General features: G+C 43.5%; 2 protein-coding genes across 5 annotated transcripts in view; one reads left to right on the top strand and one right to left on the bottom strand.

The window, feature by feature from the left end:
• LOC127571386 (anoctamin-7-like) overlaps positions 1–868 on the top strand; it is a 93,144-nt gene extending 92,276 nt beyond the window's left edge. Inside the window, 1 exon segment of the mRNA XM_052017699.1 lies at positions 752–868. Within this exon segment, the coding sequence (XP_051873659.1) occupies positions 752–868 (117 nt within the window).
• Positions 869–18,837: 17,969 nt separating this feature from the next.
• The window catches only part of hdlbpa (high density lipoprotein binding protein a), a 54,154-nt gene continuing 47,693 nt past the window's right edge, over positions 18,838–25,298 (bottom strand). For all 4 annotated transcript variants that reach the window (XM_052017286.1, XM_052017288.1, XM_052017287.1 and 1 more), the window contains 4 exons: positions 24,623–24,802; positions 23,776–23,892; positions 22,831–22,959; positions 18,838–21,708 (listed from right to left, as the gene is read on the bottom strand). In XM_052017286.1, the coding sequence (XP_051873246.1) occupies positions 21,619–21,708; positions 22,831–22,959; positions 23,776–23,892; positions 24,623–24,802 (516 nt within the window). In that variant the 3' untranslated portion in view covers positions 18,838–21,618. The remainder of the gene's footprint in view (positions 21,709–22,830; positions 22,960–23,775; positions 23,893–24,622; positions 24,803–25,298) is intronic.

Here is a 25,298-nt window from a genome sequence, read left to right as displayed (position 1 = left end):
AACCAAGCTCAGGTCCAGCTCAGTAGATATTAATTACAGGCTCAAGAGCTACATTAGAGTCATAGGCTGAAACAAACCCTTCGGGCCACTGTCCACACTGCTCATCAATCACCCATTTACACTAATCCTATATTAATTGCATTTTATTCTCCCCATATACCCATCAACTACCCCAGATTCTACCACTAACCTACATACTAGGGGCAACTTACTGTAGCCAATTAACCCTCACATCTTTGGGATGTGGGAGGAAACCGGAGCACCCGGAGGAAACTCTCAGTCACAAGGAGAATGTGCAAACTCCACACGGACAGGACCCAAAGTCAGAATCAAACCTGGGTCTCTTGAACTGTGAGGTAGCATTTCTACCAGCAATAACATTATCCTGCAGTTTCCAAGATTGCTTTTCTGAACCCTGTTACAAATGGCTTTAAAAAAATCAGAAGGGTATCAATAATAATGTTGATTTAAGTTATTTGAATTCTTTATTAGCTGTGAGAATATCGGGACATTGGGCAAGCAAAAGTCTGTTTGACTGGATGGAGTGGTTTGAGACGTCAAGGTATAGTTTAGGTATCATATGTGATTGGCCTAGTAGTTTATTTTAAGAGCAATGTGTACAACATCGATTCAGGTAACTTAGCGTCTATTTGTATGTACATTCATGCAGCCCGATAAACTGTACAGGCACATGGACAGACATGCCTGTTTGCATGATCTGATTGCTTTGTCCGTTGTCTTGTTCTTTCAGGCTCTCTTGAAACAAGTCAAAAGTCCGGTTGGATTTCGCAAGCCAAGACCACAAGAAAGTGGGACTGCCACAGACCTACAGGATTTGCTTCCCATCCCAGAGGATAAACAGCTTTAGTCCACACCTCTCTTCCTCATCCAATTCAAAGGCAAAACACTGCAGATTTTAGAATTCTAAAATAAAACTAAAAGATAATGCAATGCTCAACGGGCCAGGCAGCCTCTGTGGAGGGAGACAGAGAGATTTCAGGGTCATCTTCTTCAGAACTGGAGAGCAAGTTTTAAGATGCAGAGAATGGAAAATGAGGAAAGTGGGAGGGTGGGATTAAAAGAGAAAAGTTGAGGTGGTGAAATAACAATGACACTGCTTTATGGGAATGTGTGTATTTGGGCCCCTGGACATGGGGAAGGGGGTAGGTAAAAAGGCAGGCATTGCACGTTCTATTGGAGGGATTGTACAGTTAATGAATTAATAGGAGCATAAGAGGAATGGGCGAGTATCCAACAGGAATTACCTCTTTGGAATGCTGACAGAGGAGGGAGAAGAGGTGGTGTTTGGAAGTGGAATGATACTGGAGGTGCGGGGAAGGGCAGAAGAAAGTGGAGACAAAGGAAACACTCTTGTGGTTTTGTTATGCTGGGGTAAAGGAGGGGGAGTGAATTAGACACTGGGGGGGGGGGGGGAGACTATCGGTTGAGGAAAGAGGATATTGGTATCGTGGGACGGAAGGGATGGAGGGAGTGTGAGAACGTAATAATCATTACCTGACGTTTTCAGCACCTCCAGTATCCCACATCTTCCCTTTCAACATTTTATAGGAACTAAAACTTCTGCCAACCCTGGTTATCAAACATCTCTCTCCTTCCCAGGCCATTCTCCCATGCGAGGATAGGAGGTTCAACACTTTACCTCTTACCTTCTTCTTTCCCACCATCCAGACACTTCAGGATCTATGTGCACTACCTTCTTTTTACTATATTCTGGTGACCAATCATAATATAATTTGTATGCAGCACAGTGGCACAGCAGATAGATCCACCACCTCACAGTTCCAGCGACCTGCTTTTGATCTTGGCCTCAGGTGCTGTCTGTGTGGAGTTTGCACATTCTCCCTGTAGATTTCCCCCTGGTGCTCTGGTCTTCTTACACATCCCAAAGACATGCAGGTTGGTAGGTTAATTGGCCACTGTGAATTGCCCCTAGTGTGTAGGTGAGGGGTAGAATCTGGGGGGGGGAATGATAAAAATGTGAGGATAAAAGATGGCATTGATGTAGTAGAGTAAATGGGTGTTTGATAGTCAGCAAAGACTCGGTGGGCCGAAGGGCCTATTTCTGTGCTCTCTCTGTTTGACTCTATGACAATCTCCTGGGAAGACCAAACACAGATGGTGATTGCTTTGTAGAGCAACTCCATTCAGTCCATAAGTGTTGTTGACTATAACTTGTTCTCTGTCCCACTTTCACTCCCTGCTCTTGGCCTTCTAAATGTTTTCCATGAATCTTGAGGAACAAGATCACCTTCCAAGTGTGTACACTGACCTTCCAAACTTGACACTGAGTGCAACAATGTCGGGTATTGATTCTGCAGCCCTCACTTCACCTCCTCTGGCTGAATTCTCTACTCTTTGTCTAATCATTCCCATCTACCTTGCCTTTACTTAATCCTTGCTGCAATCTCTCTTCAGCCCACTAATGTTCCCCAGCCATAGCTCTAAACTTGTATCTTTTCCTAATCTCTCCCATGCTCTCTGAATTCACTTTGTTCATGAGACCCACCTCCTAGTCTTTCAATCCTACTCCCCTGAGCTGCTGACCACCCAGCTTCCTTCCTTATTGCAGCACAGGTGGGGTCCATTCAGCCCATTGGGTCCATGCCAGCTCCCAGCAGACCATAAGATATAGGAGAAGAATTAGGCCACATGGCCCATCAAGTCTGCTCTGCTGTTCAATCATGGCTGATTTTTTAACAACCCTCATTTTCCTGCTTTCTCTCTGTAACCCTCAACCCCCTTATCAATCTCTGCCTCAAGTACAGCCAATGACTTGGCCTCCACAGCCCTCTGTGGCAATGAATTCCACAGGTTCACCACCCTCTGGCTGAAGAAATTCCTCTTCATTTTAGTTTTAAGGGACATCCCTTTATTCTGAGGCTGTGGCCTCAGATCCTACACTCTCCAACTGATGGAAACATCCACTCTATCCTGGCCTTTCAGTATCTGGTAGGTTTCAATAAGATCCCCCCCTCATCCTTCTGAACTCTATCGAGTACAGGCCCAGAGCCATCAAACGCTCCTCATATGTTAAGCCTTTCAGTCCCAGGATCATGCTTGTGAACCTCCCCTGGACCCTCTCCAGGGACAGAACATCTTTCCTTAGATACGGGGCCCAACATTGCTCACAATAGCAGAGTGGTCACAGTAGAGCAGAGCAATCCCATTAGTCCTATTTATTTTATAGTCATAGGAGGGATACAGAACAGAGTGCCCCCTTTTGCCCACCAACTCTGCACGAAAAATCAAGCTCCTATTTTTACACTATCCAACCCTAACCCATTTTATTGTCCCCATGTTCTCATCAACTTCACCCCCCCCTCCCCCACCCAGATTCTACCATTCATCCACACACGAAGGGGGGGGGGGGGGACTTACAATTAATGTCTTTTGGAAGTGGGAGGAAACTGGAGCGCCCAGAGGAAGCCCATGTGGCCACAGGAAGAATGTGCAAACTCCACCCAGACAGCACCCAAGGTCAGGACTGAATCCAAGTTTCTGGAGAGGAGGCAGTAGTTCTGCTAGCTGCACCACTCTGTCCTTTCTCTTGTAGCTTTGCAATTTATTCTCTCATTTGTCTGTGAGATGCCTTGGATCATTTCTGTTAAGGTGAATGTATGGATGGAAGTGATATCAAAGGCTTTGCTTTTTGTTTTATTTTCCCCCTTCTCCTGCATCTTAAAACTTCTCACATCTTTAACGTTTTCCTATTCTGCTGCAACGTTTAGTGTGGACTGTTTCTCCACAGACAGTCCTGCTGTATACTTCCAGCACTTACTGTTTTATAACCTCTTGCTTACTGATCATCGTACATACTGCAGTGGTACCGATCAAACACAGGGCCTGAACCAGACTAGAACTGTTCACTCAGCTTACACGGGTAAAACAAAGACTTTGGTGCTGGTAAATGGGATTAGTAGAGATGGGTACGATGGTCAGAGTGGACATTGAGGGCTGAAGGAACTGCTGTGCACTCTGTGACTGCTGTAAACCCACCTCCCCCTGCAGCATTCAGCAGGAGGCAGCAATGGTTATATGGTCAAACACCACACCCCACTGTGTGTACCCCTCCTGAATTAACTGCAGTTCCAGAAATGTGGGTCCCTTTAACACCACCAGTGAGGGTTTCCTGGGGAGGGAAGGGGCTGAAGGAGCAGTGCTTGTGGCCAAAGGAGTGGATAGCTGCCTGTCACCCCAGTAATCCCCACTCTGAGTCCCCTAAACCGCTACCTGCAAACTACACAGGGGCCACCTTTGCACACTTCTTCCCTGAAGTATGCAGGGCACTTTACGGAACTGGCCCCTTCCAGGTAGAAGTTACCCGAGCCTAAATGCTGGTGCTCCAGCATCTATTCAACTGCAGGCAGCACATGTTCAGGTACTTGCATCACTGCCCTTGTCTAAATTGTTCACAATTTCTTGTGCTTGACTGAATTAAATCTGGAGCAGAGGTCTTGCATTCCAGTCTACAAGACATAGGACAAAATTGACTCACTTCCACTATGGGCAGAGTTTAGTGCACCAACCCCCAGTAGGAGAGTTTTGTTTTCTTCTAATCCTAAAATACCAAGCAGAAGCCATCAGTGGAGCCGAGTGTGGCATCGGGCTGCAGCCCCTCCTTGCTCTGGAAACCCTTGAACTTGAAAAGAGAACTTGATCTTGTTGCCAATGCTTTGTCAACCTAGACCTCACTGAACATAATGCTGTTGTTTTTAAATAGAGGGTGCTCATTTCTCTTTTCTACCTGTCATTTTCTCTCCTTCCCCTGACTTTTTTTTTTGGGGGGGGGGGGGCGTTGTTGTTTCAGCTGACCTACTCCAGTGCCACCAATCTAATTGCTCTTCCCATTTCTTTACTCTGCTTCCCTGGGCTAGGTGATGGTGCAAGCATCAGTTGGTAGATTAACCACTGGATGGGCTGCAAAGTGAAAGCCCCTTAAGATTAGGCCTGTGTTGGAAGGTTTTTTTAAAAAAAAATTCCAGAGCACAAGGGGGAGTCCTCTCATATGTACTGGACACAAGATCATAGAAATTGTCTTACAGCAACATAGAAGGCTAGTCAACTCTTTGAACAATTCCTTTTCCCATATATTCCCTTGCAACCCATTGCAAGATAGTGCCAGAACATAGGGACTCATTTCAAACTGCTCTCTGCAAATCTATTCATTACTTCTATTGTAATTGTTCTATTCTTTCAAATCTAAATTCTAAAACTACACTAAACACAGCTGGATGTCAAACTTTAGGGATTTCCTAAAGTCAGAGCAAATTGGTCAGTTTTCACTGTATTGACTTAATGGTACTTGATAAAAACAGTGACAAGGAAACATTAGCATCACTGAGGAAGGGCTAGCTTTTGCTTTAGTTCTAAATGAAGACTTGTTATCCATAAATTTCTGGTCACCAACATGGGATTAAACTTGCCCATGTGGACAGTGTAGGCAGTTGCTGTCATTGCACCAGCTGTGGTGAAAGTCCAGTTGCAAGCAGCCAGCTGGAAAGAATACCAAATTTCCAAGGCAATCCTTGCTACCTCACAGCCCTAGACTGGTTCAATCCTGACCCCTGGTGCAAATTCCACACAGAGAGCAGAGTGTCTGGTGTAATCATAGGCACTATTGTAATTTTCCTCAGCATAAAAAAGGTGCTCAAAATTTCATCTGTGCCCATTATATTTGATTTGGAAGATCGTTTCTCCTCAGTGACCCTGGCCATAACAGACGTACTAAATCTCAGTTTGAATACAACCCAACTACCTCAACAGAGCTCAAAGCACTTCATTGCTCCCCAGGCCCTTCTCATCCCTTGTTGTGCCAAAGGCAGGATTGTTCGCAGATCTGATAGAAATAAGTCTTGCACACAGCAATAGTGTGTGTACAGCATTGCAAGTTACAAGTGGTACTCACCTCGGAAGCGCACCCGAGCCCATTTAACTGCAGCGCCCCGTTCCAATTGGTCCACAGCGTCAGTCGCGACCCAACCTGTGATGAGCCCAAATCCAAGACACCTCACCACCAGTGTGCTCACTCTTTTATATCCTGGTCACTTCTCTCCACCCCTACCTGGGTTGATCCTTTGTCCAGATTGACCCATCATGTGGGGAGTCTGTTGGTGGCGCTCGATGGACTAAGTCATAACTTGGCTTTGGTCCAAGCACTTTTTAATCTACTATTTACCACTCTTTAATAAGTCTTTTACAATACTGGCACAAGTTTACTTTCGATTTTTAACTGTTAAAATGAACACCAGATCTAAAGCGTCAGCTAATGGTAAAGGTAATGGAGACCAACCAAGCTATTTCTAATCTGGATAGAAAGTTCGACTGGAGCTTTGCCGAATTGAAGTCCATTTTAAAGGACTTTGAAGACAAACAAAATACTCTTATCCAGGAAAATGCCAAACAAATGCAACTAATTGCTGAACTCGACCAAGCTGGTAAAAAGAGAGAGATGCCAAACTCCACTCACTTGAAAAAGCCTTAATTACGACCAAGCAAAACCTGGAAAAGCAACAACAGAGGATCATCGACCTGGAGGGACGCAGCAGGAGGAAAAATTTAAGAATCATCAATTTTCCAGAGAACACAGAGACTGGTAACCCCACAGAATTCTTTTCTAAACTTCTGGTCGATGTGTTTGGTTCCGAAATGTTCCCTGTTCAGCCCATTTTGGATAGAGCTCGCAGAGCATTAAGATCCAAACCTGCTCTGGATCAAAAAACCTCGGCCAGTAATATTGAGATTTTATTATGTCAACATCAAGGAACTCTTGATTCGTACCGCTCGTGGAATGATTCAATTTAAACAATGGAAGTTTCGAATAGTTGAAGATTACACCCCGGAAGTTATGAAAGAAAGGCTGACCTACAAACCAATTATGGCTCGTCTCTATCAAAGCAATTATCATCCTGCATTATTATTCCCAGCAAGGTTGAGAATTACACTACCTGATAAATTTCACAAATGGTTTAAGTCCGTCCAAGAGGCCAAGAAATTTCTTTTGAACTAGCTTTTAATTTTAGAAGCTAAGAAATGCGGAAGAGACACAGTGTTTTTCCTTTGATTTACTACCTACTTGCTTTATTATCCAATTAATTTTTAGATTTAAACCTTTTTTCCTTCTTTTAATATTTTGAATGTTTTGTTTTAATAATAATTAAGAATTTAATAATTAATGATAGTTTGCTTTCTTTTCAAAATTATTAAACTGCATCTTTTAAATGTCAACTGTTAATGCCCTTTGGCTCTGTTTCAATCCCACAACTATGGTTGTTAGTTCGATATCTTTGTTTGGATTATGTTGTTCACCTCCAGTCTAAACATAGGTGGTTTATATATTTTTCAACTTAGACTACTGCCACCAATTGAACTGGGGTTAGTTCAATTAGAGGGTAGCTTTCGGGCTGTTGGGGAAGGGGGGGTGGGGTGGGGCGGGGCTGTTTTTAGGTTTTTTCTCTTCTGGACTAATCTACAAATTTTTCTAAACTGTCGTCATATCTGCTTCCTCTTTGAACTTTTTTTTTTAAACTTCTTGCATCGTCCATGGAGACAGGAGAGATTCCAGAAGATTGGAGGGTTGCGATGTTCTTCCCTTATTCAAAAAGTGGAGTAGGGATAGCCCAGGAAATCGTAGACCGGTGAGTCTTACCTCAGTGGTTGGTAAGCTGATGGAGAAGATCCTGAGAGGCAGGATTTATGAACATTTGGAGAGGTATAATATGATTAGAAATAGTCAGCATGGCTTTGTCAAGGGCAGGTCCTGCCTTACGAGCCTGATTGAATTTTTTGAGGATGTGACTAAGCACATCGATGAAGGGAGAGCAGTAGATGTAGTGTATATGGATTTCAGGAAGACGTTTGATAAGGTACCCCATGCGAGGCTTATGGAGAAGGTGAGGAGACATGGGATCCAAGGGGACATTGCAGTGTGGATCCAGAACTGGCTGGCCCACAGGAGGCAAAGGGTGGTTGTTGAAGGGTCATATTCTGAGTGGAGGTCGGTGACCAGTGGTGTACCTCAGGGATCTGTACTGGGACCCTTGCTGTTTGTGATTTTTATAAATGACCTGGATGAGGAAGTGGAGGGGTGGGTTAGTAAGTTTGCAGATGACACGAAGGTTGGAGGTGTTGTGGATAGTTTGGAGGGCAGTCAGAGGTTACAGAGGGACATAGATAGGATGCAGAGTTGGGCTGAGAAGTGGCAGATGGAGTTCAACCCAGATAAATCAGTTTGGTAGGTCAAATATGTTGGCGGAATATAGTATTAATGGTAGGACTCTTGGCAGTGTGGAGGATCAGAGGGATCTTGGGGTCCGAGTCCATAGGACACTCAAAGTGGCTGCGCAGGTTGACTCTGTGGTTAAGAAGGCATATGGTGTATTATCCTTCATCATTCGGGGAATTGAATTTAGGAGCCGTGAGGTATTGTTGCAGCTATATAGGTCCCTGGTCAGACCCTACTTGGAGTATTGTGCTCAGTTCTGGTCACCTCACTACAGGAAAGATGTGGAAGGCATAGAGAGGGTGCAGAGGAGATTTGCAAGGATGCTGCCTGGAATACAGAGCATGCCTTATGAAAGCAGGTTGAGGGAACTCAGCCTTTTCTCCTTGGAGAGACGGAGGATGGGGGCGGGGGGGGCGGACCTGATAGAGGTGTATAAGATGAGAGGTATTGATAGGGTAGATAGTCAGAGGCTTTTCCCCAGGGCTGAATTGGTGGCCACAAGAAGACATAGGTTTAACGTGCTGGGGAGTAGATAAAGAGAAGTAGATATAGAGGAGATGTCAGGGTTAGGTTTTTTTACTCAGAGTGGTGAGTGCATGGAATGGGCTGCCGGAAACGGTGGTAGAGGCAGATACGATAGGGTCTTTCAAGAGACTGTTAGATAGGTACATGGAGCCGCGTAAAATAGAGGGCTATGGGTAAGCCTAGTAATTTCTAGGGTAGGGACATGTTTGGCACAGCTTTGTGGGCTGAAGGGCCTGAATTGTGCTGTAGTTTTTCTATGTTCTACCTGCTGGTAAGACTCACATATACCAAGATTAACCCTTTACATACCATATGTTTTTTAATCTGTTAAAATGGATAATACCATTAATTTTATTTCATGGAATGTTAACAGCTTAAACAATCTGCTTAAGCACAGGAAGATCTTTAAAGTTTTTCATAGATTAAATGCTCAGATCATTTTCGCTCAGGAGACTCGCATATCAGGAAGAAAGATAATCATTTTTTAAAGATTTCGGAGGGGTCAACAGTTCCATTCAAATTCACATGCAAAGGTGAAAGGAGTTTCTATTTTTTTTACATAGACTCCTCAATTTCATTTGTCCATCATGAGACAATATCAGACCCAAATGGTAGATTTTTATTAATTACTGGTCTACTTCATAATTAAAAAAAAGTTATGGTTAATGTTTATGCACCCAATGTAGATCACCCTGAATTTTTTTTAAACATCTGTTTGCATTCTTTCCTAATTTAAATGAATACACTGATTATGGGTGGAGATTTTAACTGCTGTTTAAACCCTTTGATGGATAGATCCATGTCAAATCCTGCACTTCCAAATAAATCTGCTATCTTTATTAATTCCTTCTTGGTTGAATCTGGAATTTTAGATGTTTGGAGATTTCTACACCTGTATGATAAAGAATTTTCATTCTTTTCTCATGTCTACCATAATTACTCACAGATTGATTTTTTTTTATTGATGCTAGGCTAGCTCCACTTACTACGGACTGTAAATACAATGCAATTGCCATTTCTGATCACGCACCATTGAGACTATCAATTAAATTACCAGATGTATCCTTTGATGTCAGGCAGTGGTGATTTAACCCTTCGCTATTACAAGACAGATTTCGTCCAATTTATTAAAGAACAGATCTCATTTTTCTTTTCTTTTTAACTAATTTTACTGAAGAAATCTCCAGTGGGATAATATGGGATACTTTTAAAGCATACATCTGTGGTCAAATTATTTCATATTCCTCTGGATTGAAAAAAAAACTAATAACAAAATACGTATATTAACTGACAAGATTAAAGATCGATAAAAAATATTCTGATACTCCTAATCTGGAGCTTTTTAAAAAGAGAACAGAACTCCAATTACAACATAGTTTATTATTAACATCTTCAATTGAAAATCTACTACTTAAAAACAAAAGTCAATTTTATATACATGGTGACAAATCTGGTAAATTATTGGCCAACCAATTGAAAGCTACTTTATCTAAATGTCAGATTAATAATTCGTAAACCAGATGGTACCTACACAATAGATCATGTTCAAATTAACAAATCCTCAAGAATTTTATCCTTCTTTATACCAATCAGAATCCCCTGAGGATCCTACATTAATGCATGAATCTAAGAGATCTGAAGATTCCTCAACTATCTTTAAATGAACGCTCTACATTAGATGCTCCCATTTCGGAGGAAGAAATAAAGAAAGTAATATTTTCAATGAACTCAGATAAAGCACCTGGTCCTGACAGAGATACAGCTGAATTTTTTTAAAATGCTTTTCTGATATTCTTGTTCCCTGGTTAGCCAAAATTTTTAAAGATGCCTTATTAGTAGGTAAACTACCACAATCTTTCTATGAAGCAACTATTTCTTTAATTCTTAAAAAAGGATAAAGATCCCACTGATTGTGCATCTTATAGACCCATTTCTTTATTAAAATGTAGATTCAAAAATATTTTCCAAAATATTGGCCTTTAGATTGGAAAAGGTTCTTCCACAAAGTATCTCTGAAGACCAGACAGGATTTATTCAGAATCGTTATTTACATTTTAATATTAGGAGATTAATGAATATTATATATACCCCTTTATCCCAAATTCCAGAATGTGTTGTTTCACGAGATGCTGAAAAGGTGTTTGACAGAGTTGAATGGGAATATCTATTCATTATACTTCAAAAATTTAATTTTAGCCCTAAATTTATATCTGCGATTAAATAAATTATACACCTATGGCTTCAATACTAATAATCAAAGATCTCCTCTGTTTAGGCTTTTGAGGTACTAGACAAGGTTGCCCATTAAGCCCTTTATTATTTGATATTGCTTTAGAACCCTTGGCTATTGCAATCCAGGACTCTTCAAATATATGTGGCATTACTCATGGACAGAAGACTCATAATATCTCTCTACACAGATGACCTGTTACTTTATATTTCTAATCCGGACAAATCTATCCCTGCAGTACTATCACTACTAGATCAGTTTAATGTTTTTTCTGGCTATAGATTAAATCTTAATAAGAGTGAATTTTCTCCATTGAATATGCAAACCCCAATTTATAGCCAATTACCTTTTAGATTGGTAACTGACTATTTTATGTATTTAGGTGTTAAAATTACCAAGGGACATAAGGACTTATTTAATCTATTGCCTTTAATTGACCATGTTAAACAATTATTTACTAAATGGTCCCCACTGTCTTTATCATTGATAGGCTGAATTAATGCGGTTAAGATGAACATTTAACCAAAATTTTTATATTTATTTCAAGTGATTCCAACTTTTGTTCCGAAATCTTTTTTTTTTGACACTATTGATTCTAAAATTCTTTCATATATTTGGCAGAATAAAAACCCAAGGTTAAGTAAGAAATATTTACAAAATCTAAAAAAGGATGGTGGTATGGTCCTCCCTAACTTTAGATTATATTATTGGGCAATTAATATCAGATATTTAATTTTTTGGATACAAGATTTAGATGTAATTCAATGCCCCAAATGGGTACACCTTGAGCACCAATCAGTACTTGAATTTTCATTAGTTTCTATTTTAGGAGCTTCACTCCCTTTTGCACTTACCAAATTAAGTAAACATATGACTAACCCAATTGTTAAACATACAATAAGAATATGGCTTCAATTTCATAAATTTTTTGGATTGAGTAAATTTAACTTGTCAAGTCCCATTCAATCTAATTTTTTCTTTCATCCATCCAGAGTTGACTCGGCTTTTTCCATATGGAAAAGGAAGGAAATAGTATGTTTTCGTGATTTATTCATTGATAACTGTTTTTCATCTTTTGAACAATTGTCTAACAAATACGATTTGCCTAGATCACACTTTTTTTGATATTTGCAGATTAGAAATTTTTAAAAAGCTACTATACCTTCTTTTCCTACACCTTACAAAACTGAAATTACGGAAAAAATTTTAGGTCTTAATCCTTATCAGAAGGGCTTGATAGCAATAATCTATGATTTAATTATAAAAATACATCCCGAATCACTGGACAAAATTAAGAATGAATGGGAAAGTGAACTCCAGACATCTTTACCCACAGAGACATGGAAGAAAATTCTTCATTTACTCAATACATCTTCAATGTGTGCCAGACACTCTTTGATACAGTTTATGGTAGTTCACAGGACCCATATGTCAAAAGATAAGTTAGCTCGTTTTTAAATCGCCATATGAATCCTATATGTGACAGATGTAAATCGAATGTGGCTTCTTTGACACACATTTTGGTCCTGTCCTCTTTTAGAAAAATATTGGAAAGACATTTTTAAATGTTATTTCAAATGTATTGAAGATTGATTTACAACCTCACCCTATCACTGCAATTTTTGGATTACCAAGGAAAGAGTCTGGCCATTTATCTGCTTCCACTAACCGTATGATTGCCTTTGTTACATTAATGGCCAAACGATCCATTTTGCTTAAATGGAAGGATCCAATACCCCCTACTACTTCTCAATGGTTCTCTCAAACTATATCATGTTTAAACTTGGAAAAAATTAGGAGTGGTACTGTTGATCCTTTGCTTAAATTTGAAGATATTTGGAGTCCATTTATTCAATATTTTCGCATGATATAGATCCCCTTTCAATAACTTTCCAATTTAGAGGAATAGAGTTGACGACATAATATTGCTCTGTTTCTACTGAGAAATTTTAGTCCAGTCTCTTTTTTGAAATTTTTGTTTAGTTTGATATATTGTTTATAATTTTTCTTATTGATTTGGGGATTTTTTTCCTTTTTTTATTTATATAACAAATCTTTTTCTTTCCTTTCTTTTATATTATATTCATTTGTTAAGAGATCATTGGATCTACAGATTTTTTTTATATTCTATTGTCCTTTATGATTATCTATGCCATGATTGTTCTGATCTGTGTTACGTGTACAAACATTGATGTTATATATTAATTTGGAAACTAATAAAAAGATTGAAGAAGAAAAAAAATCCATCACATGACCATTGCCTCAGGCACTGCAGGGACAATACCTTGGTTACTGAGTGCTCAGGTTACCCTTCCGCCCGTGCACACACACACATTTGATCCCAGCAATTGTTCCTTGTGCTCTCTGGCCGACATTCCAGGATTCTTATTACATCCCTGCACCCATATATTCCGAATGTAATAAAACACATTGAGCCTGATCAACCATCCTTCAAGATCATGGCTGATCATCCTCAGCTCCATTTTACAGCACTCCCCATTGATGTATTAAGATCTATTTGTGGCGACTCACCATCCACGCAAGCGAACCAGCTCGGCAGCCGGGCACGCATTGGAGCAGCGAGGCCCAAGGTGGCGCTGGGCCTTAGTCTTCCCCAAGCGACGGGGAGAACCCACGCATGGGAAAAGTTTTGATGACGTAGCTCATACGTCATTCCTGTTTCCAGAGGGCGGGAACCATACTGCTTAAAAGGCCTACGCAAGGCAGGTAAATAAATCAGTCTTGTTCCACAGCTTACAGACTCGTGTCTTTATTCTCGCATCACAGTAGTAGCCGCTACATTGGTGACCCCGACAGTCCAAACGGATTTTGGACCCACGCAATGACCGACAACACAGCAGCCAACGCAGTGGCACTCAAGCTGCCCACCTTTTGGACGCTTCAGCCCCGCGTGTAGTTCAATGAGGCCGAAGCCCAGTTGCAACTGCAGCAGATCACTCCGACTCCACATGGTACTACCACGTGGTCAGCTCCCTGGACCAGGAGACAGAAACCCAGGTCAGAGACTTCATCCAGTCTCCTCCAGATGAAGATAAGTACCCAGCTTTCAAGGCCCTTCTCATTCGGACCCTTGGCCTCTCCTGTTGTGAGCGCGCTGCCCGCCTGCTTCATCTCGACAGCCTGGGGGACAGATCTCCATCGGCCCTGATGAACGAGATGCCAGCCTTGGCTGAGGGACAAGCCCCGCCTGGTTTTTGAGCAGGCCTTCCTCGAACAGCTGCCCAAAGACATTCACCTGCTGTTGGCCAACGCTGACTTCAGCAACCCACGTGAGGTAGCCGCCCAGGCAGATGTCCTGTGGAGGGCCAAACGCGAGAGCAGTTCATCCGTCTGCCAAATCGCCAGACCGCGTGCCCAATGCCTACCTAAACCAGTCCCAGCAGCTGAGCGACCACACCCCAGAAACACAGATGACGACATTGACGACCAGCTGTGTTTCTACCATCAGAGGTGGGGCGTGGAGGCCCGTCGATGCCGCCCACCCTGCAAGTTTCAGGGAAACACCGGGGCCAGTCGCCGCTGGTCACCAACACAGCCTCCTATTTGTTTGGGATGAGCAGTCCAGACATCATTTCGTTGTCGATACTGGAGTAGAGGTCAGTGTTTTACCTCCAACCGGCCACGACACTCGCAGCAGGCAACAGGGACCCGCCCCCAAAGCCGCAAATGGCACAACAATACGAACTTTAGGTACCCGTACAACCCAATTACAATTCGACGACAGCCGTTTTACCTGGAACTTTACCCTTGCCGCCGTCGCCCAGCCACTCTTGGGAGCCGACTTCCTCCGGGCCCACAACCTGTTAGTCGGGCTAGTGCACTCCAGAACCTTCCAGATTTACTCTGGGAGAAGCCAGCCTACCAGCCCTGTGTCTGGACTCAGTTTCTCTGTCTGGCAACATTCACCAAGCTCCTAGCCGAGTTCCCATTGGTTCTGGCACCTCAGTTCACGAATATGGTACTCAAACACAGGGTGTGGCACCACATCACTACCACAGGGCCACCCCTTCACGCCCGAGCCCGATGACTACCTCCAGGCAAGCTCCGCCTGGCGAAAGAGGAGTTCTGCCGCATGGAAGAGCTGGGGATTGTTTGCAGGTCAGACAGCCCCTGGGCCTCCCCCCTGCACGTGGTTCCCAAAGCCACCGGCGGGTAGAGGCCCTGCAGCGACTACCGCAGGCTGAACGATGCCACCACTCCAGACCGCTAACCTGTCCCTCATATCCAGGACTTCGCGGCAAACCTACACAGGGCCCACATTTTCTCCAAGGTGGACGTTGTCCGGGGATACCACCAAATCCCGCTCCATCCTGACTACATCCCCAACACTCATCACTCCATTTGGCCTCTTTGAATGCTGTTCGGCCTTAAGAAAGCTGCACAGACCTTCCAGCAGCTGATGGACGCAGTAGGCCATGACCTGGACTTCATGCTCATTTATTTAGATGGTATTCTGATCGCCAGCTGTAACTGCCGAGAACACCTTTCCCACTTCCGCCAACTGTACTCCCGCCTCAGTGATTTCGGCCTTACTATCAACCTAGCCAACTGCCAATTCGGCCTTGACTATCAATTTTCTTGGCCACAGAATCACCAGCGAGGGTAGACGTTATCCACCATTTTGCCTGTCCCAACATGGTCAGAGGCCTGTAGGAGTTCGTTGGGATGGTCAACTTTTACCATCGTTTCATCCCTGCAGCAGCCCGTATCATGCACCCTTTGTTCTCGCTGATGTCTGGCAAGGGCATCGCCTGGAACAGCGAGGCCACAGTTGCCTTCGATAAGGCCAAGCCCTAGCAGATGCTGCAATGCTGGTACCCCAGGACAGATGTCCCAACCGCCCTCACAGTGGAAACATCTAACACCACAGGCGGTGGGGTACTGGAACAACTAATTGAAGGCCATTGGCAACCCTTGGTGTTTTTCAGCAGGCACCTTAGACCACCTGAACTTAAATACAGCCCCTTTGATCAAGAACTACCAGCGCTGTACCTGGTGATCTGGCATTTCCAGTACTTAAGAAGACAGGCCTTTTACCACTTTCACTGACCACAAGCCATTGTCTTTCGCCTTCTCTAATGTCTCTGATCCCCAGTCAGCCCGCCAGCAGCGAAATTTGTCCTACATTTCTGCGTTCACAACAGATATTCAACATGTCTCCAGAAAGCACAATGTCATTGCTGACTGACCATCTCCAGACTCACCATCCACAGCCTGTCCCTGGGTGTAGACTACGTGGCCCTGGCTGACACACAGCAAGCCGACAACGAGCTGCCCAGCTACAGAACTGCAGTCTCAGGCCTGCAGCTCCAAGATTTCGTAGTTGGCCCAGGTCAACTGACCCTCCTGTGCAACATCGCAACAGGTCAGCCCTGCCCTATAGTTCCTGCAGCCTGGTGGAAACGAGTTTGACTCTGTACATGGGTTGGCACACCCGTCCATCAGATCAACTGTCCAACTGGTTGCCAGCAAGTTCGTCTGGCACAGCCTGCACAGACAGGTCAGTGAGTGGACCAAGACTTGTCCACACTGCCAGATATCAAAAATCCAACAACACCAACGTCCCGCCACAGCAGTTCGAGCCCACCCATAGAAGGTTTGACCACATTCACGTCAACCTTGTTGGTCCCCTGCCTGCTTCAAGAGGAGCACAGTACCTCCTTACCATCATGGACCAGTTCACAATGTGGCCAGAGGCAACCCCTCTATCCGACATCACGACCGATTCCTGCGCCTGGGCGCTACTCACAACTTGGGTCTCGCGCTTTGGTGTTCTGGTCCACATCACTTCAGACAGAAGCGCCCAGTTTACCTCCAGCCGATGGTCTGCACTAGCGAACATACTAGGAATGCAGCTGCACACCACCACAGCCTACCACCCTCAGTCAAATGGGTTGGTAGAACATTTCCACCACCATCTGAAATCAGCCCTGATGGCCCACCTGAAAGGTCCTAACTGGGTCAATGAACTTCCTTGGGTCCTGCTCAGCATATGCACTGCCCCCAAGGAGGATCTCCATGCTTCGTCAGCTGAACTCTTGTACAGTGCACCCCTGGTCGTCCCAGGGGAGTTCATACCCACCCTTAGGGGGCAAGAGGAACAACCCACGCCAGTCCTGGGAAGACTGCGCATGAGGCTTGGAAGCTTGGCACCGATTCCCACTTCGCGACATGGTCAGTCCCCATCCTGTGTGCCCAAGGAAGTATGAGACCAAGTTAGTTTTCGTTTGCAGGGGCACACCACAAGCACCATTGCAATGACCATACGAGGGGCTGTTCCGGGTCATCAGAAATAATGGGTCCACCTTTATTTTGGACATTGGGGCCAAGGAAGAAGTCTTCACGATGAACTGCCTCAAACTGGCCCACTTAGACCTACAACAACCAGTCAGGGTCCTAATGCTGCGACGCAGAGGCTGACCACCCAAGCAACAGCTAGCACAGCCCATGAACTTTGGGGACCATATTGCCAGTCTGAAGGTGGTGGGGGGTGGGGGAGTTGTGTGGCAACTCACCATCTACACAAGCGAACTGGCTCGGCAGTCAGGGCATGTTGTCAGAGCAGCGAGGCCCAAGATGGCACTGGGCCTTAGTCTTCCCTGAGCAACGGGGGAGAACCCACAAGCAAAAAGTTTTGATGATGTAGTGTGTATGTCATTTCCATTTTCAGAGGGCAGGAACAGTACTGCTTAAAAGGCCCGTGCAAGACAGATAAATCAGTCTTGTTCCACAGCTTGCAGACTTGTCTTTATTCTTGCATCGCGGTAGCAGCCGCTACATATTGATCTTTATTTTGAATGAACTCTATTGCAGAATAACAAATTCCTAAAGACTCACTGTCTGGAGATCAATAAAATTTCTATCTCAGTTCCAAATGGTCTACCCCTTATTCCAAAGGTGATTCTGGTTCTAAACTCAAGCCAGAGAAACCTCACTACATTCTTACAAAATTCATCCCATCAAGCCCTGTCTGTTTCAATGAGATCTCCTCCCATTTTATCCCCCAACGCTAGAGAACACAGATCCAGTCTACTCGCACAGCAAACCTGCCAGCCTTGGAACCAGTCTAGTCAATCTTTTTGTATTCTCTCCAAACTTAGGAGACCGAAACTCTACAATACTCTGGGTGAGGACTCAAAGAAAACCTGCAGTCACTAGAAATCTGAAATAACTGGAAATGCTGAAAATTTCAGGTCAGGCAACATCTGTTGAATGAGAAAATTAACATTTCTGGTCCAGGACTCTGTCAGAACTGGGAAAGAGGGAAAAAACCAAATCTTATCATCTTTCCACCATCTACAAAAAGTCAGGAGGGGTCTGCTTGATTGAATGAGTGTGGCTCCAAGAACAAGGGATTAACACCAATGATTCATACATCTCAAAAATCAAACTTGCCTCCTGATTACAGCAGGGTTCAGTTCCCTTCTAGCCATACATTGCTTAGTAATTGGCCTATTCAAAAGGCTGTTGTCAAAACAATGCACATTGGTGGATAGACATTGGCCATTGCTGAGTAGAATCTAACTGGATGAATTACAATTCCAAACATTTCACATACAGTGAGCCCTAACAGATATAACAAAATACTCCAGAAATAGTTATTCAATTTTTTTATTTTGGATTTATAAAATTCCAGTGTCATCCATATCTCCTGTACATTTGCATATCTCCATTCAGAGTTAAGGCCAATGGGTCTTACATGGAAACTGCTTGTTCTTTGTATTGCGTCAACATGGAAGACTTTAACAAGTGTGAGCAATGAAAACAGGCCTGTTTCTCAAATCCTTCATATCAACAGGACAGGGGTCAATTTGGGGGGGGGGGGGGGGGGGGGGGGGTGGAGAAAGAGAACAAAAAAAAGGTGTGATGGAACACTAATGGGTTGAACAAACTAACCAAAACAAAGAGACATGGCACCTAATACTTGGACATAGACTTTGAAAGTACACCAAATCTATAGTGTGCTGTCAGGTTGACAACACTGGCTGAGCTGTATTCCACTAGGGAACATGGTACCAAATACACACCCTGGTATTTTAATTCCACGTTAGGAAAAAGACAGCCTTTGCCATTGTTCTCAGCCTGTGCCAGGGAATTGCACAGAAGCCCTGAGAAGATTAGCATGTTCATAAAAAAGGAAAACAAATTTTCTTTTAACCCCAGGTAATGAAAACAGATCTATGAATTTAAAGTCTAAGATATGCACTTGCACAACTAAGGAGTCTGTAAGTGTAGTCTCACCTTGGGTTTAAAGTGCCAGCAAAGAGATCATGAACAAGAGATATGAGTTGGGGCAGGGAGCAACAAGTTCTACACAAAGGGGGCACTAAGCTAATACATTACTCACTCAGATACCAATTACTGCCTCGTCTCCAGGCAGAACCTGACAATGGGGCTGCAGTAAAAAGGGGTACAACATTAAAGAGGGCCGAATTTTTCCTTTCCTGGCATTATGACAGGAATGTTTTACAAACTAGAAAGCTTTCAAACAGTTAAATCAATAACCAGTAAATTGGCAAACTCAGAGGACAATCTCTCCAAAATCTAAAAGATTGGGAAGCAATATTTAGAACCAACTAGTTAAGAGCTCCACGAGGCAGGGTTTCCTTGAAGTTGACAGAAAACATGCTGAGAAGTAACCTGGAAAAACAGTCTTATAAACAAAACTGCTTCAACCATTTGGGCTGAAAGTCCTGATGTAAGCGCCTCTATCACAGTGAAGCAAGATTGCTAGGAGCCAGTTATGACAGGGAGAGAAATCAAAAAGATCAAACTCAGATGACCTCATTTCCAATACCTTAGTGTTTAAGTTCTTTTTTTTTCCCTCCCTGCTTTTGGATATCAGCAAGTTTAGTTTCTCAAGCCAACAGACCCTAAATGAAAACTGTACCCACCCTCCTTGTTCAGGTAACAAGGATCCCAGTCACCACGTCCACCTTTATGTTGGTGGGCAAAACCCCCAACCTACAAAATATCCTTCGCACAACCTGTGGTTTGATCTCCCCTCCCTACCCCTGTATCCCCATCAATCTCTAGATATTCTGCCATGGAAGAGGGTTGACCAGACAGCATGGTGTTAACCAGACTGCACAAGTTACTAGGAACAAAAATCCAGCAAAGGTGTTATACCGACCTGACTGTGTTGGCCTTGAATCTGTAGTGTGTGTGTGTTTTTTTTGGGGAGGGGAGGTGGAAGAGAAGAACTGCTTAACTTTTGTTAACTGACTTGGGCAGTCCACACCTGCATGAGGAAATCAATTCCACCTTAGAAACATCTTTCCCCTTTATGATATTGTTGCATCTGAATGCAAGTGGTAGATCTTGTCCATTCTGCTGTGAGAATGTACATTTCACCTTTCCCAAGCTCTTTGGAACAATTGCACTAACTGGCCCAAAGTCAACATGAGATATAATATTTACACAAGCACAGAAGTCTAATAATTTAGTGTCTTTTCTATACACGAAAACTGTACAGAAACACTAAGTAAAACAGAGGGTGGGCAAAACATCATTCTAATTTGTTGTCTTTACTTCACGGAACCAATTCTTTATATATAAAGGAAAATCTACATTACAAGGAGCAAACTTGGGGAGACAAACACACCCCCCAGGGTAGATATTTGAGGATTCACCCTTTGTACTAGTTCATCAGTCACTGCTCCAGCTTTGAGCCATTTGCAAATGGCAAGTTAGAGTCTTTGGCAGTGGGATAGTTGAAGTGATTTCATTTGGCTTGTTTTTGATTATTTTTAAAATCCCCCTTGGGATTCATCTGCCTCTGACCATCGAGTTCCATTTACACGCTGTGCTCAAGAGTTTAATCAATCATCAAATTTTTGGACAAAGCAATATCACAGTGTGGATAATAGCCTTCTCCCAAAGATGAGAGGAAGCCACAAGGAGACCATGAACTTTAAAGTGGTCTTCTATCAATGGCTTTGGAGGGTCCATTAGATTGGCATTGACAAGGCCAATTTAGGATTTGGGTTTTAACCATCATTCCTGAATGCTACGATTGTTAGAACTACAGGCATGTCCCAAGCACACGTGTAACAATAGAATAGAGGCTCCAAAGCCACAGGCAGTGAAGGATTAAAAGTGACTGCACTCTAAGGAAAACTGCAAAGGCAGGGAAAAGGATGCTGGCTCCAGGGGCAAAGGAGGAGACTACAACCCACCCAGTCTTTGCTTCAAACCCCTGCAAAGTGTCAATTCAACTCCAAAATAAACTGCAGAGCAAGTTGTATGCTGAGTGCAGAGATGCAATTGGGGCTGCTGAGTGTGAAAATCACGTCAAAACAAGTCAGCACCAGGCAGTTTCAATCGAGTTGTGCGTGTCAGGATATGTGGAATGCTGTGGGGTACACGAGCCACCATTACATAAATATAAAATGAGGCTCACAGGTCTGACCTATAATCATGCTGCTTGTGTTTTTTTGAAAACTTGTGACACAGGAAGTAGTTTTGGCTATACTAATTACTTGCTAGGCTGCTGAATTGGAATTAAACAGGAAGCACATCTTGGTAGCCCAGCCGTATGGAGTTGGGGGTGGGTGGGGTGGGGTGGGGGAAGGGGAGAGCTGGGGAACCTTCACCCAACTCAGAATCTCTTCGGTCCCCATGGTGAAGTCTTTGGAGCAACCGGAGCACCAAAACTCGGAAAATCTTCAGAGCTACTCATATCCGGAGCCTGGAGGAAGGGCAAATTCAGAAAAATTACATTTTCAATAAATCCAACCACAAACATGTCACAAACCACAACATCAACCAGAAAGTTTATATAACACAAGTTCAGGGTAGAGGGTTCTCCTTGGACAGGACATAGTGGACCCTTCATTTTAAAGACTTGAGATTTTCTACTCTGGTTTAAAACCTGGCACCGGGTTTCAAACTCTGCTCAAATTGAGATGAAAATAAATTAGGTGGCAGCATTGCGTAGTACAGAACCTAATAAGAAGATCTTAATTTAAAGGAAAGATTAATCAAAGCACAGCACAGAGCATCACAGTTGACCCAGCTCCGTGGCAGGTACTCATCCTGCCTTGGTGTGACATGTACTGCCAGTTAGCAAGTGGCCCACAAGGATGGGATTCTCATCCTCCGAGTGAGTAGTGTTCCAAAGCACTAGATACTAGCATGAAGTGTTGACAGGTGGAGCAGGATGTTTGTGAGCCATGGCAACCTCTTGCAGACTGGGCAAACACAAGTCACTGCATTCAGGACAGGAAGGAAAGTGAAGAGGAACATTAGCACTTGGGCATGAACAGGCCTGGATAGCAGTCCAATACTTTGTTGTGCGACAGATTTCTTGTGCTTAAACTGATGTGTAGACAAGAGCATCAGGCTGAAAAGGTCATAAGAAACTTCTGTATGAAATTATCCCCCTACAGTGGCGTGTAGGGATTTCTTCAGAGGGTGGCAAATCTCCACAATTCTCTACCCCAGGAGTATTATAGAGCCTAGATCACTGGGGAGGTAGATAAGTTTTACAAGGAGGATCATGGGGAAAATGGCACAGAAGAGTTAGGGACAAAGTCAGATCAGCCATGATCACATTGAATGGCAGGGCAGGTTTGAGGGGCTGACATGGCCTACTTCTGTTCATTTCCACACGCCCCCCCCCCCCCTTCCCCCCACATTTGATTTCTCCCAAGGCACCACTTCCAGGTTATCAGGCCACAGTACAACCTGCCATCACAACGCACGCAACAAGCTGCTAGTGGGGACCAAGGCTGATGCCATACTTCCCACAGGGCCACTGGAGTACTTGGGCCAACAGGACTGGGAACACAAGACCCCCAACATTCCTTACCTTCTCTGTACTGCTAGTCCATGGGGCATCTCTGACCACAAAGCCCTTGGAGGAAGTTTTTGGTTCATCCACACGCGAGGCTGGCTTCATGTAAGCCTGCATGGCCTCACTCTCAACAACATCTGACATCTGAGGAGAAAACATTTTACAAGTCAAAAACCAGATGCCAGAAATCTGCAGTTAAAAAAAATTTTAAAAATGCTGGAAATATTGATTTAAATAGTCAACTCCTTTCCACAGATGCTGCTTAACCTGCTAAGTGTTTCCAGCAATTTTTTTTTTGTTGTTTTCCTTTGAGGATATATTGCAAGTGAACAGAAAAGCTACTACATCTGAATGGTAAAACCCTTCAGTCAAATAGCAACAGCGGACTAATTAAAGGTTAAAAGCCATCCTACTGTTGGTTAAAAATAAGAAAAAGCCTTACTAATAATAGAATTTAACTGCTTAATTCAGGTAACCCAAGCTCTCTAAGCCGTAGCAAGACTGCTTTCTACCCACATTATATAGATTGCCTGCTAAATTGGGGTCTGTCAGTGGGATGATGCATCTCTGGTCTACTCATTCTTGAACATCTGGATTTACAAAGCTACTTTAATATGGCAGTGTCCTAGAGAAATATTTCATAGGAGCAGATACAAGCAAAATTTGACACTGAACCCTGTCATTAAGTGCTCAGTCAAGGAGGATCTAAATGGAGACAAGGCGTAGAGAATTAACAAGTCTTTAACCATTTAGGTCCCAGGCTTGGAGAGAATTTGGAATTTCCTACAAGCTTGAACCCAAAACAGTTAAAGACTTAATGCCTGATTAGGGATGTACAAGAGGCCAGATTTGGAAGAACCAGTCCAGTTTCTGCACCTTGGAAAAGTCACCAAGACCTCACCTGCTAAAAAGCAGGATATTGTCTGTATCGGTAGAGCAACAATACTCAAATGCACTTACGTATTCCTCCTCCAGGTTTAAGAGATGGTCAATAGCCTCATCCACATTCTCAGGGAGACCAGTCACAGTGACACGGTCCAGGTCCTCTGCCGCAGACGGAGGGAAACGGATGTCAACCTGCAGCAGAGGCAAAATATATGAAGTATACTTGGAAAGGTCCTGCAGGAACTACCCCATGGAGGTGCAGGTGAAGCTCAGAACTGGCAGAAGAGCATTCATATAGAATGAAGCTTTGAGTTTTGAACAGAGATTTTGCTTCCAGTTTACCAATGGTCTATTTCGCTAGAGAGGACCCATGCAGCCTTCCCTCAGTTTGCAAAATTCCTGATCTATACTTAATACCCTTCCCCAACTGTCTCATCATTCTGTCACTCCACAGTACAGGGACACCCACCCTCCCAGCAACCTCCTTGTTATAGGATAACCATACTGCCTGGGTACAAGTGGTGTCTTAGGGCAACACCAAGCCAAATTATCAGCTGTTAACATGATCAGACCAGGTGTGGATAACTGGAATTGAATTTTTAGCCAAGCACAGGAGGTATTCAGCATTTAAATGATTATTACAGGCTTGATAATTTTGCATGAAAATTTGTGTAGCAATCTACTTGTACAAACTGCCAACGCTAGTTTCTCACCCCTATTCGGAACTAATTCTATTTTCTCACAACAGATTCTATCCAGCTCAAGGTCTCTCTCATGACAGTGGTTTCACAGCAGATTCTGCTCAGCATTCACCTGCACTTTCATTCTTCACCCTGAGGCACTGACTTTTTTCATCCCATTAACTGCAGCCCTTTGCTCTGGCATGAAAGCATCAGATGTTGGACTCAACAGGGCTGCTCACCTTAAAGTCCTCCATGATCTTGCGGATGGCTTTCCCACGGGCACCAATAATACGGGCATGAACTTTATGGTTGAGAGTAATATCCTCAGAAATCATTTCCTCCAGCTCAGAAACTATTTTCATGATGGCTTCCTTGGCAGATTCTGTATTTTTCTCATACCCAGTGATGGTTATCTGATCCTGTCACAGAGAAAAAGACCCAGGTTAGATGCAATAGACTAGCTACATTTGTGCACTGTGGCAAAGCAGATTGCCTGGGCTAACATAGTCATCACAAAAGTTTCTGACACAGGGCATCCTCAGAGCACACCACAGCACCCAACCTGCTAATAACAGGTGGAGAGAAAAAAAAAACTGCAAATGCTGGAAATCTGGAGCAAAGCAGATAATATTGGAAACTCAGGAGGTCAGGCTGCATCTGTGGGAAGAGAAAGTTAACATTTAAGGTCAAACACCCTTTGTTAGAACTGTCAAGACTACTGATAAAAGGAAATGCCAAGCATTTCCAGCACTGTGTTTCTTATACACTCCAAGCAACAGGCAGAAGTGGGTCACTACACTCCATCATGCAACTTTTAATATTAAAAAAAAATTTAGTGTTTGTGGGTTCAAAAATAGGGCATTGACCCAACTGGTCTCAGCCAGCATTTATGCTGTACATGAACCTCCAACCTTC

This window comes from Pristis pectinata, chromosome 6 (genome assembly GCF_009764475.1).
Source record: "Pristis pectinata isolate sPriPec2 chromosome 6, sPriPec2.1.pri, whole genome shotgun sequence".
NCBI lineage: Eukaryota > Metazoa > Chordata > Chondrichthyes > Rhinopristiformes > Pristidae > Pristis > Pristis pectinata.
This window is presented reverse-complemented; position numbering and strand designations above follow the sequence as displayed.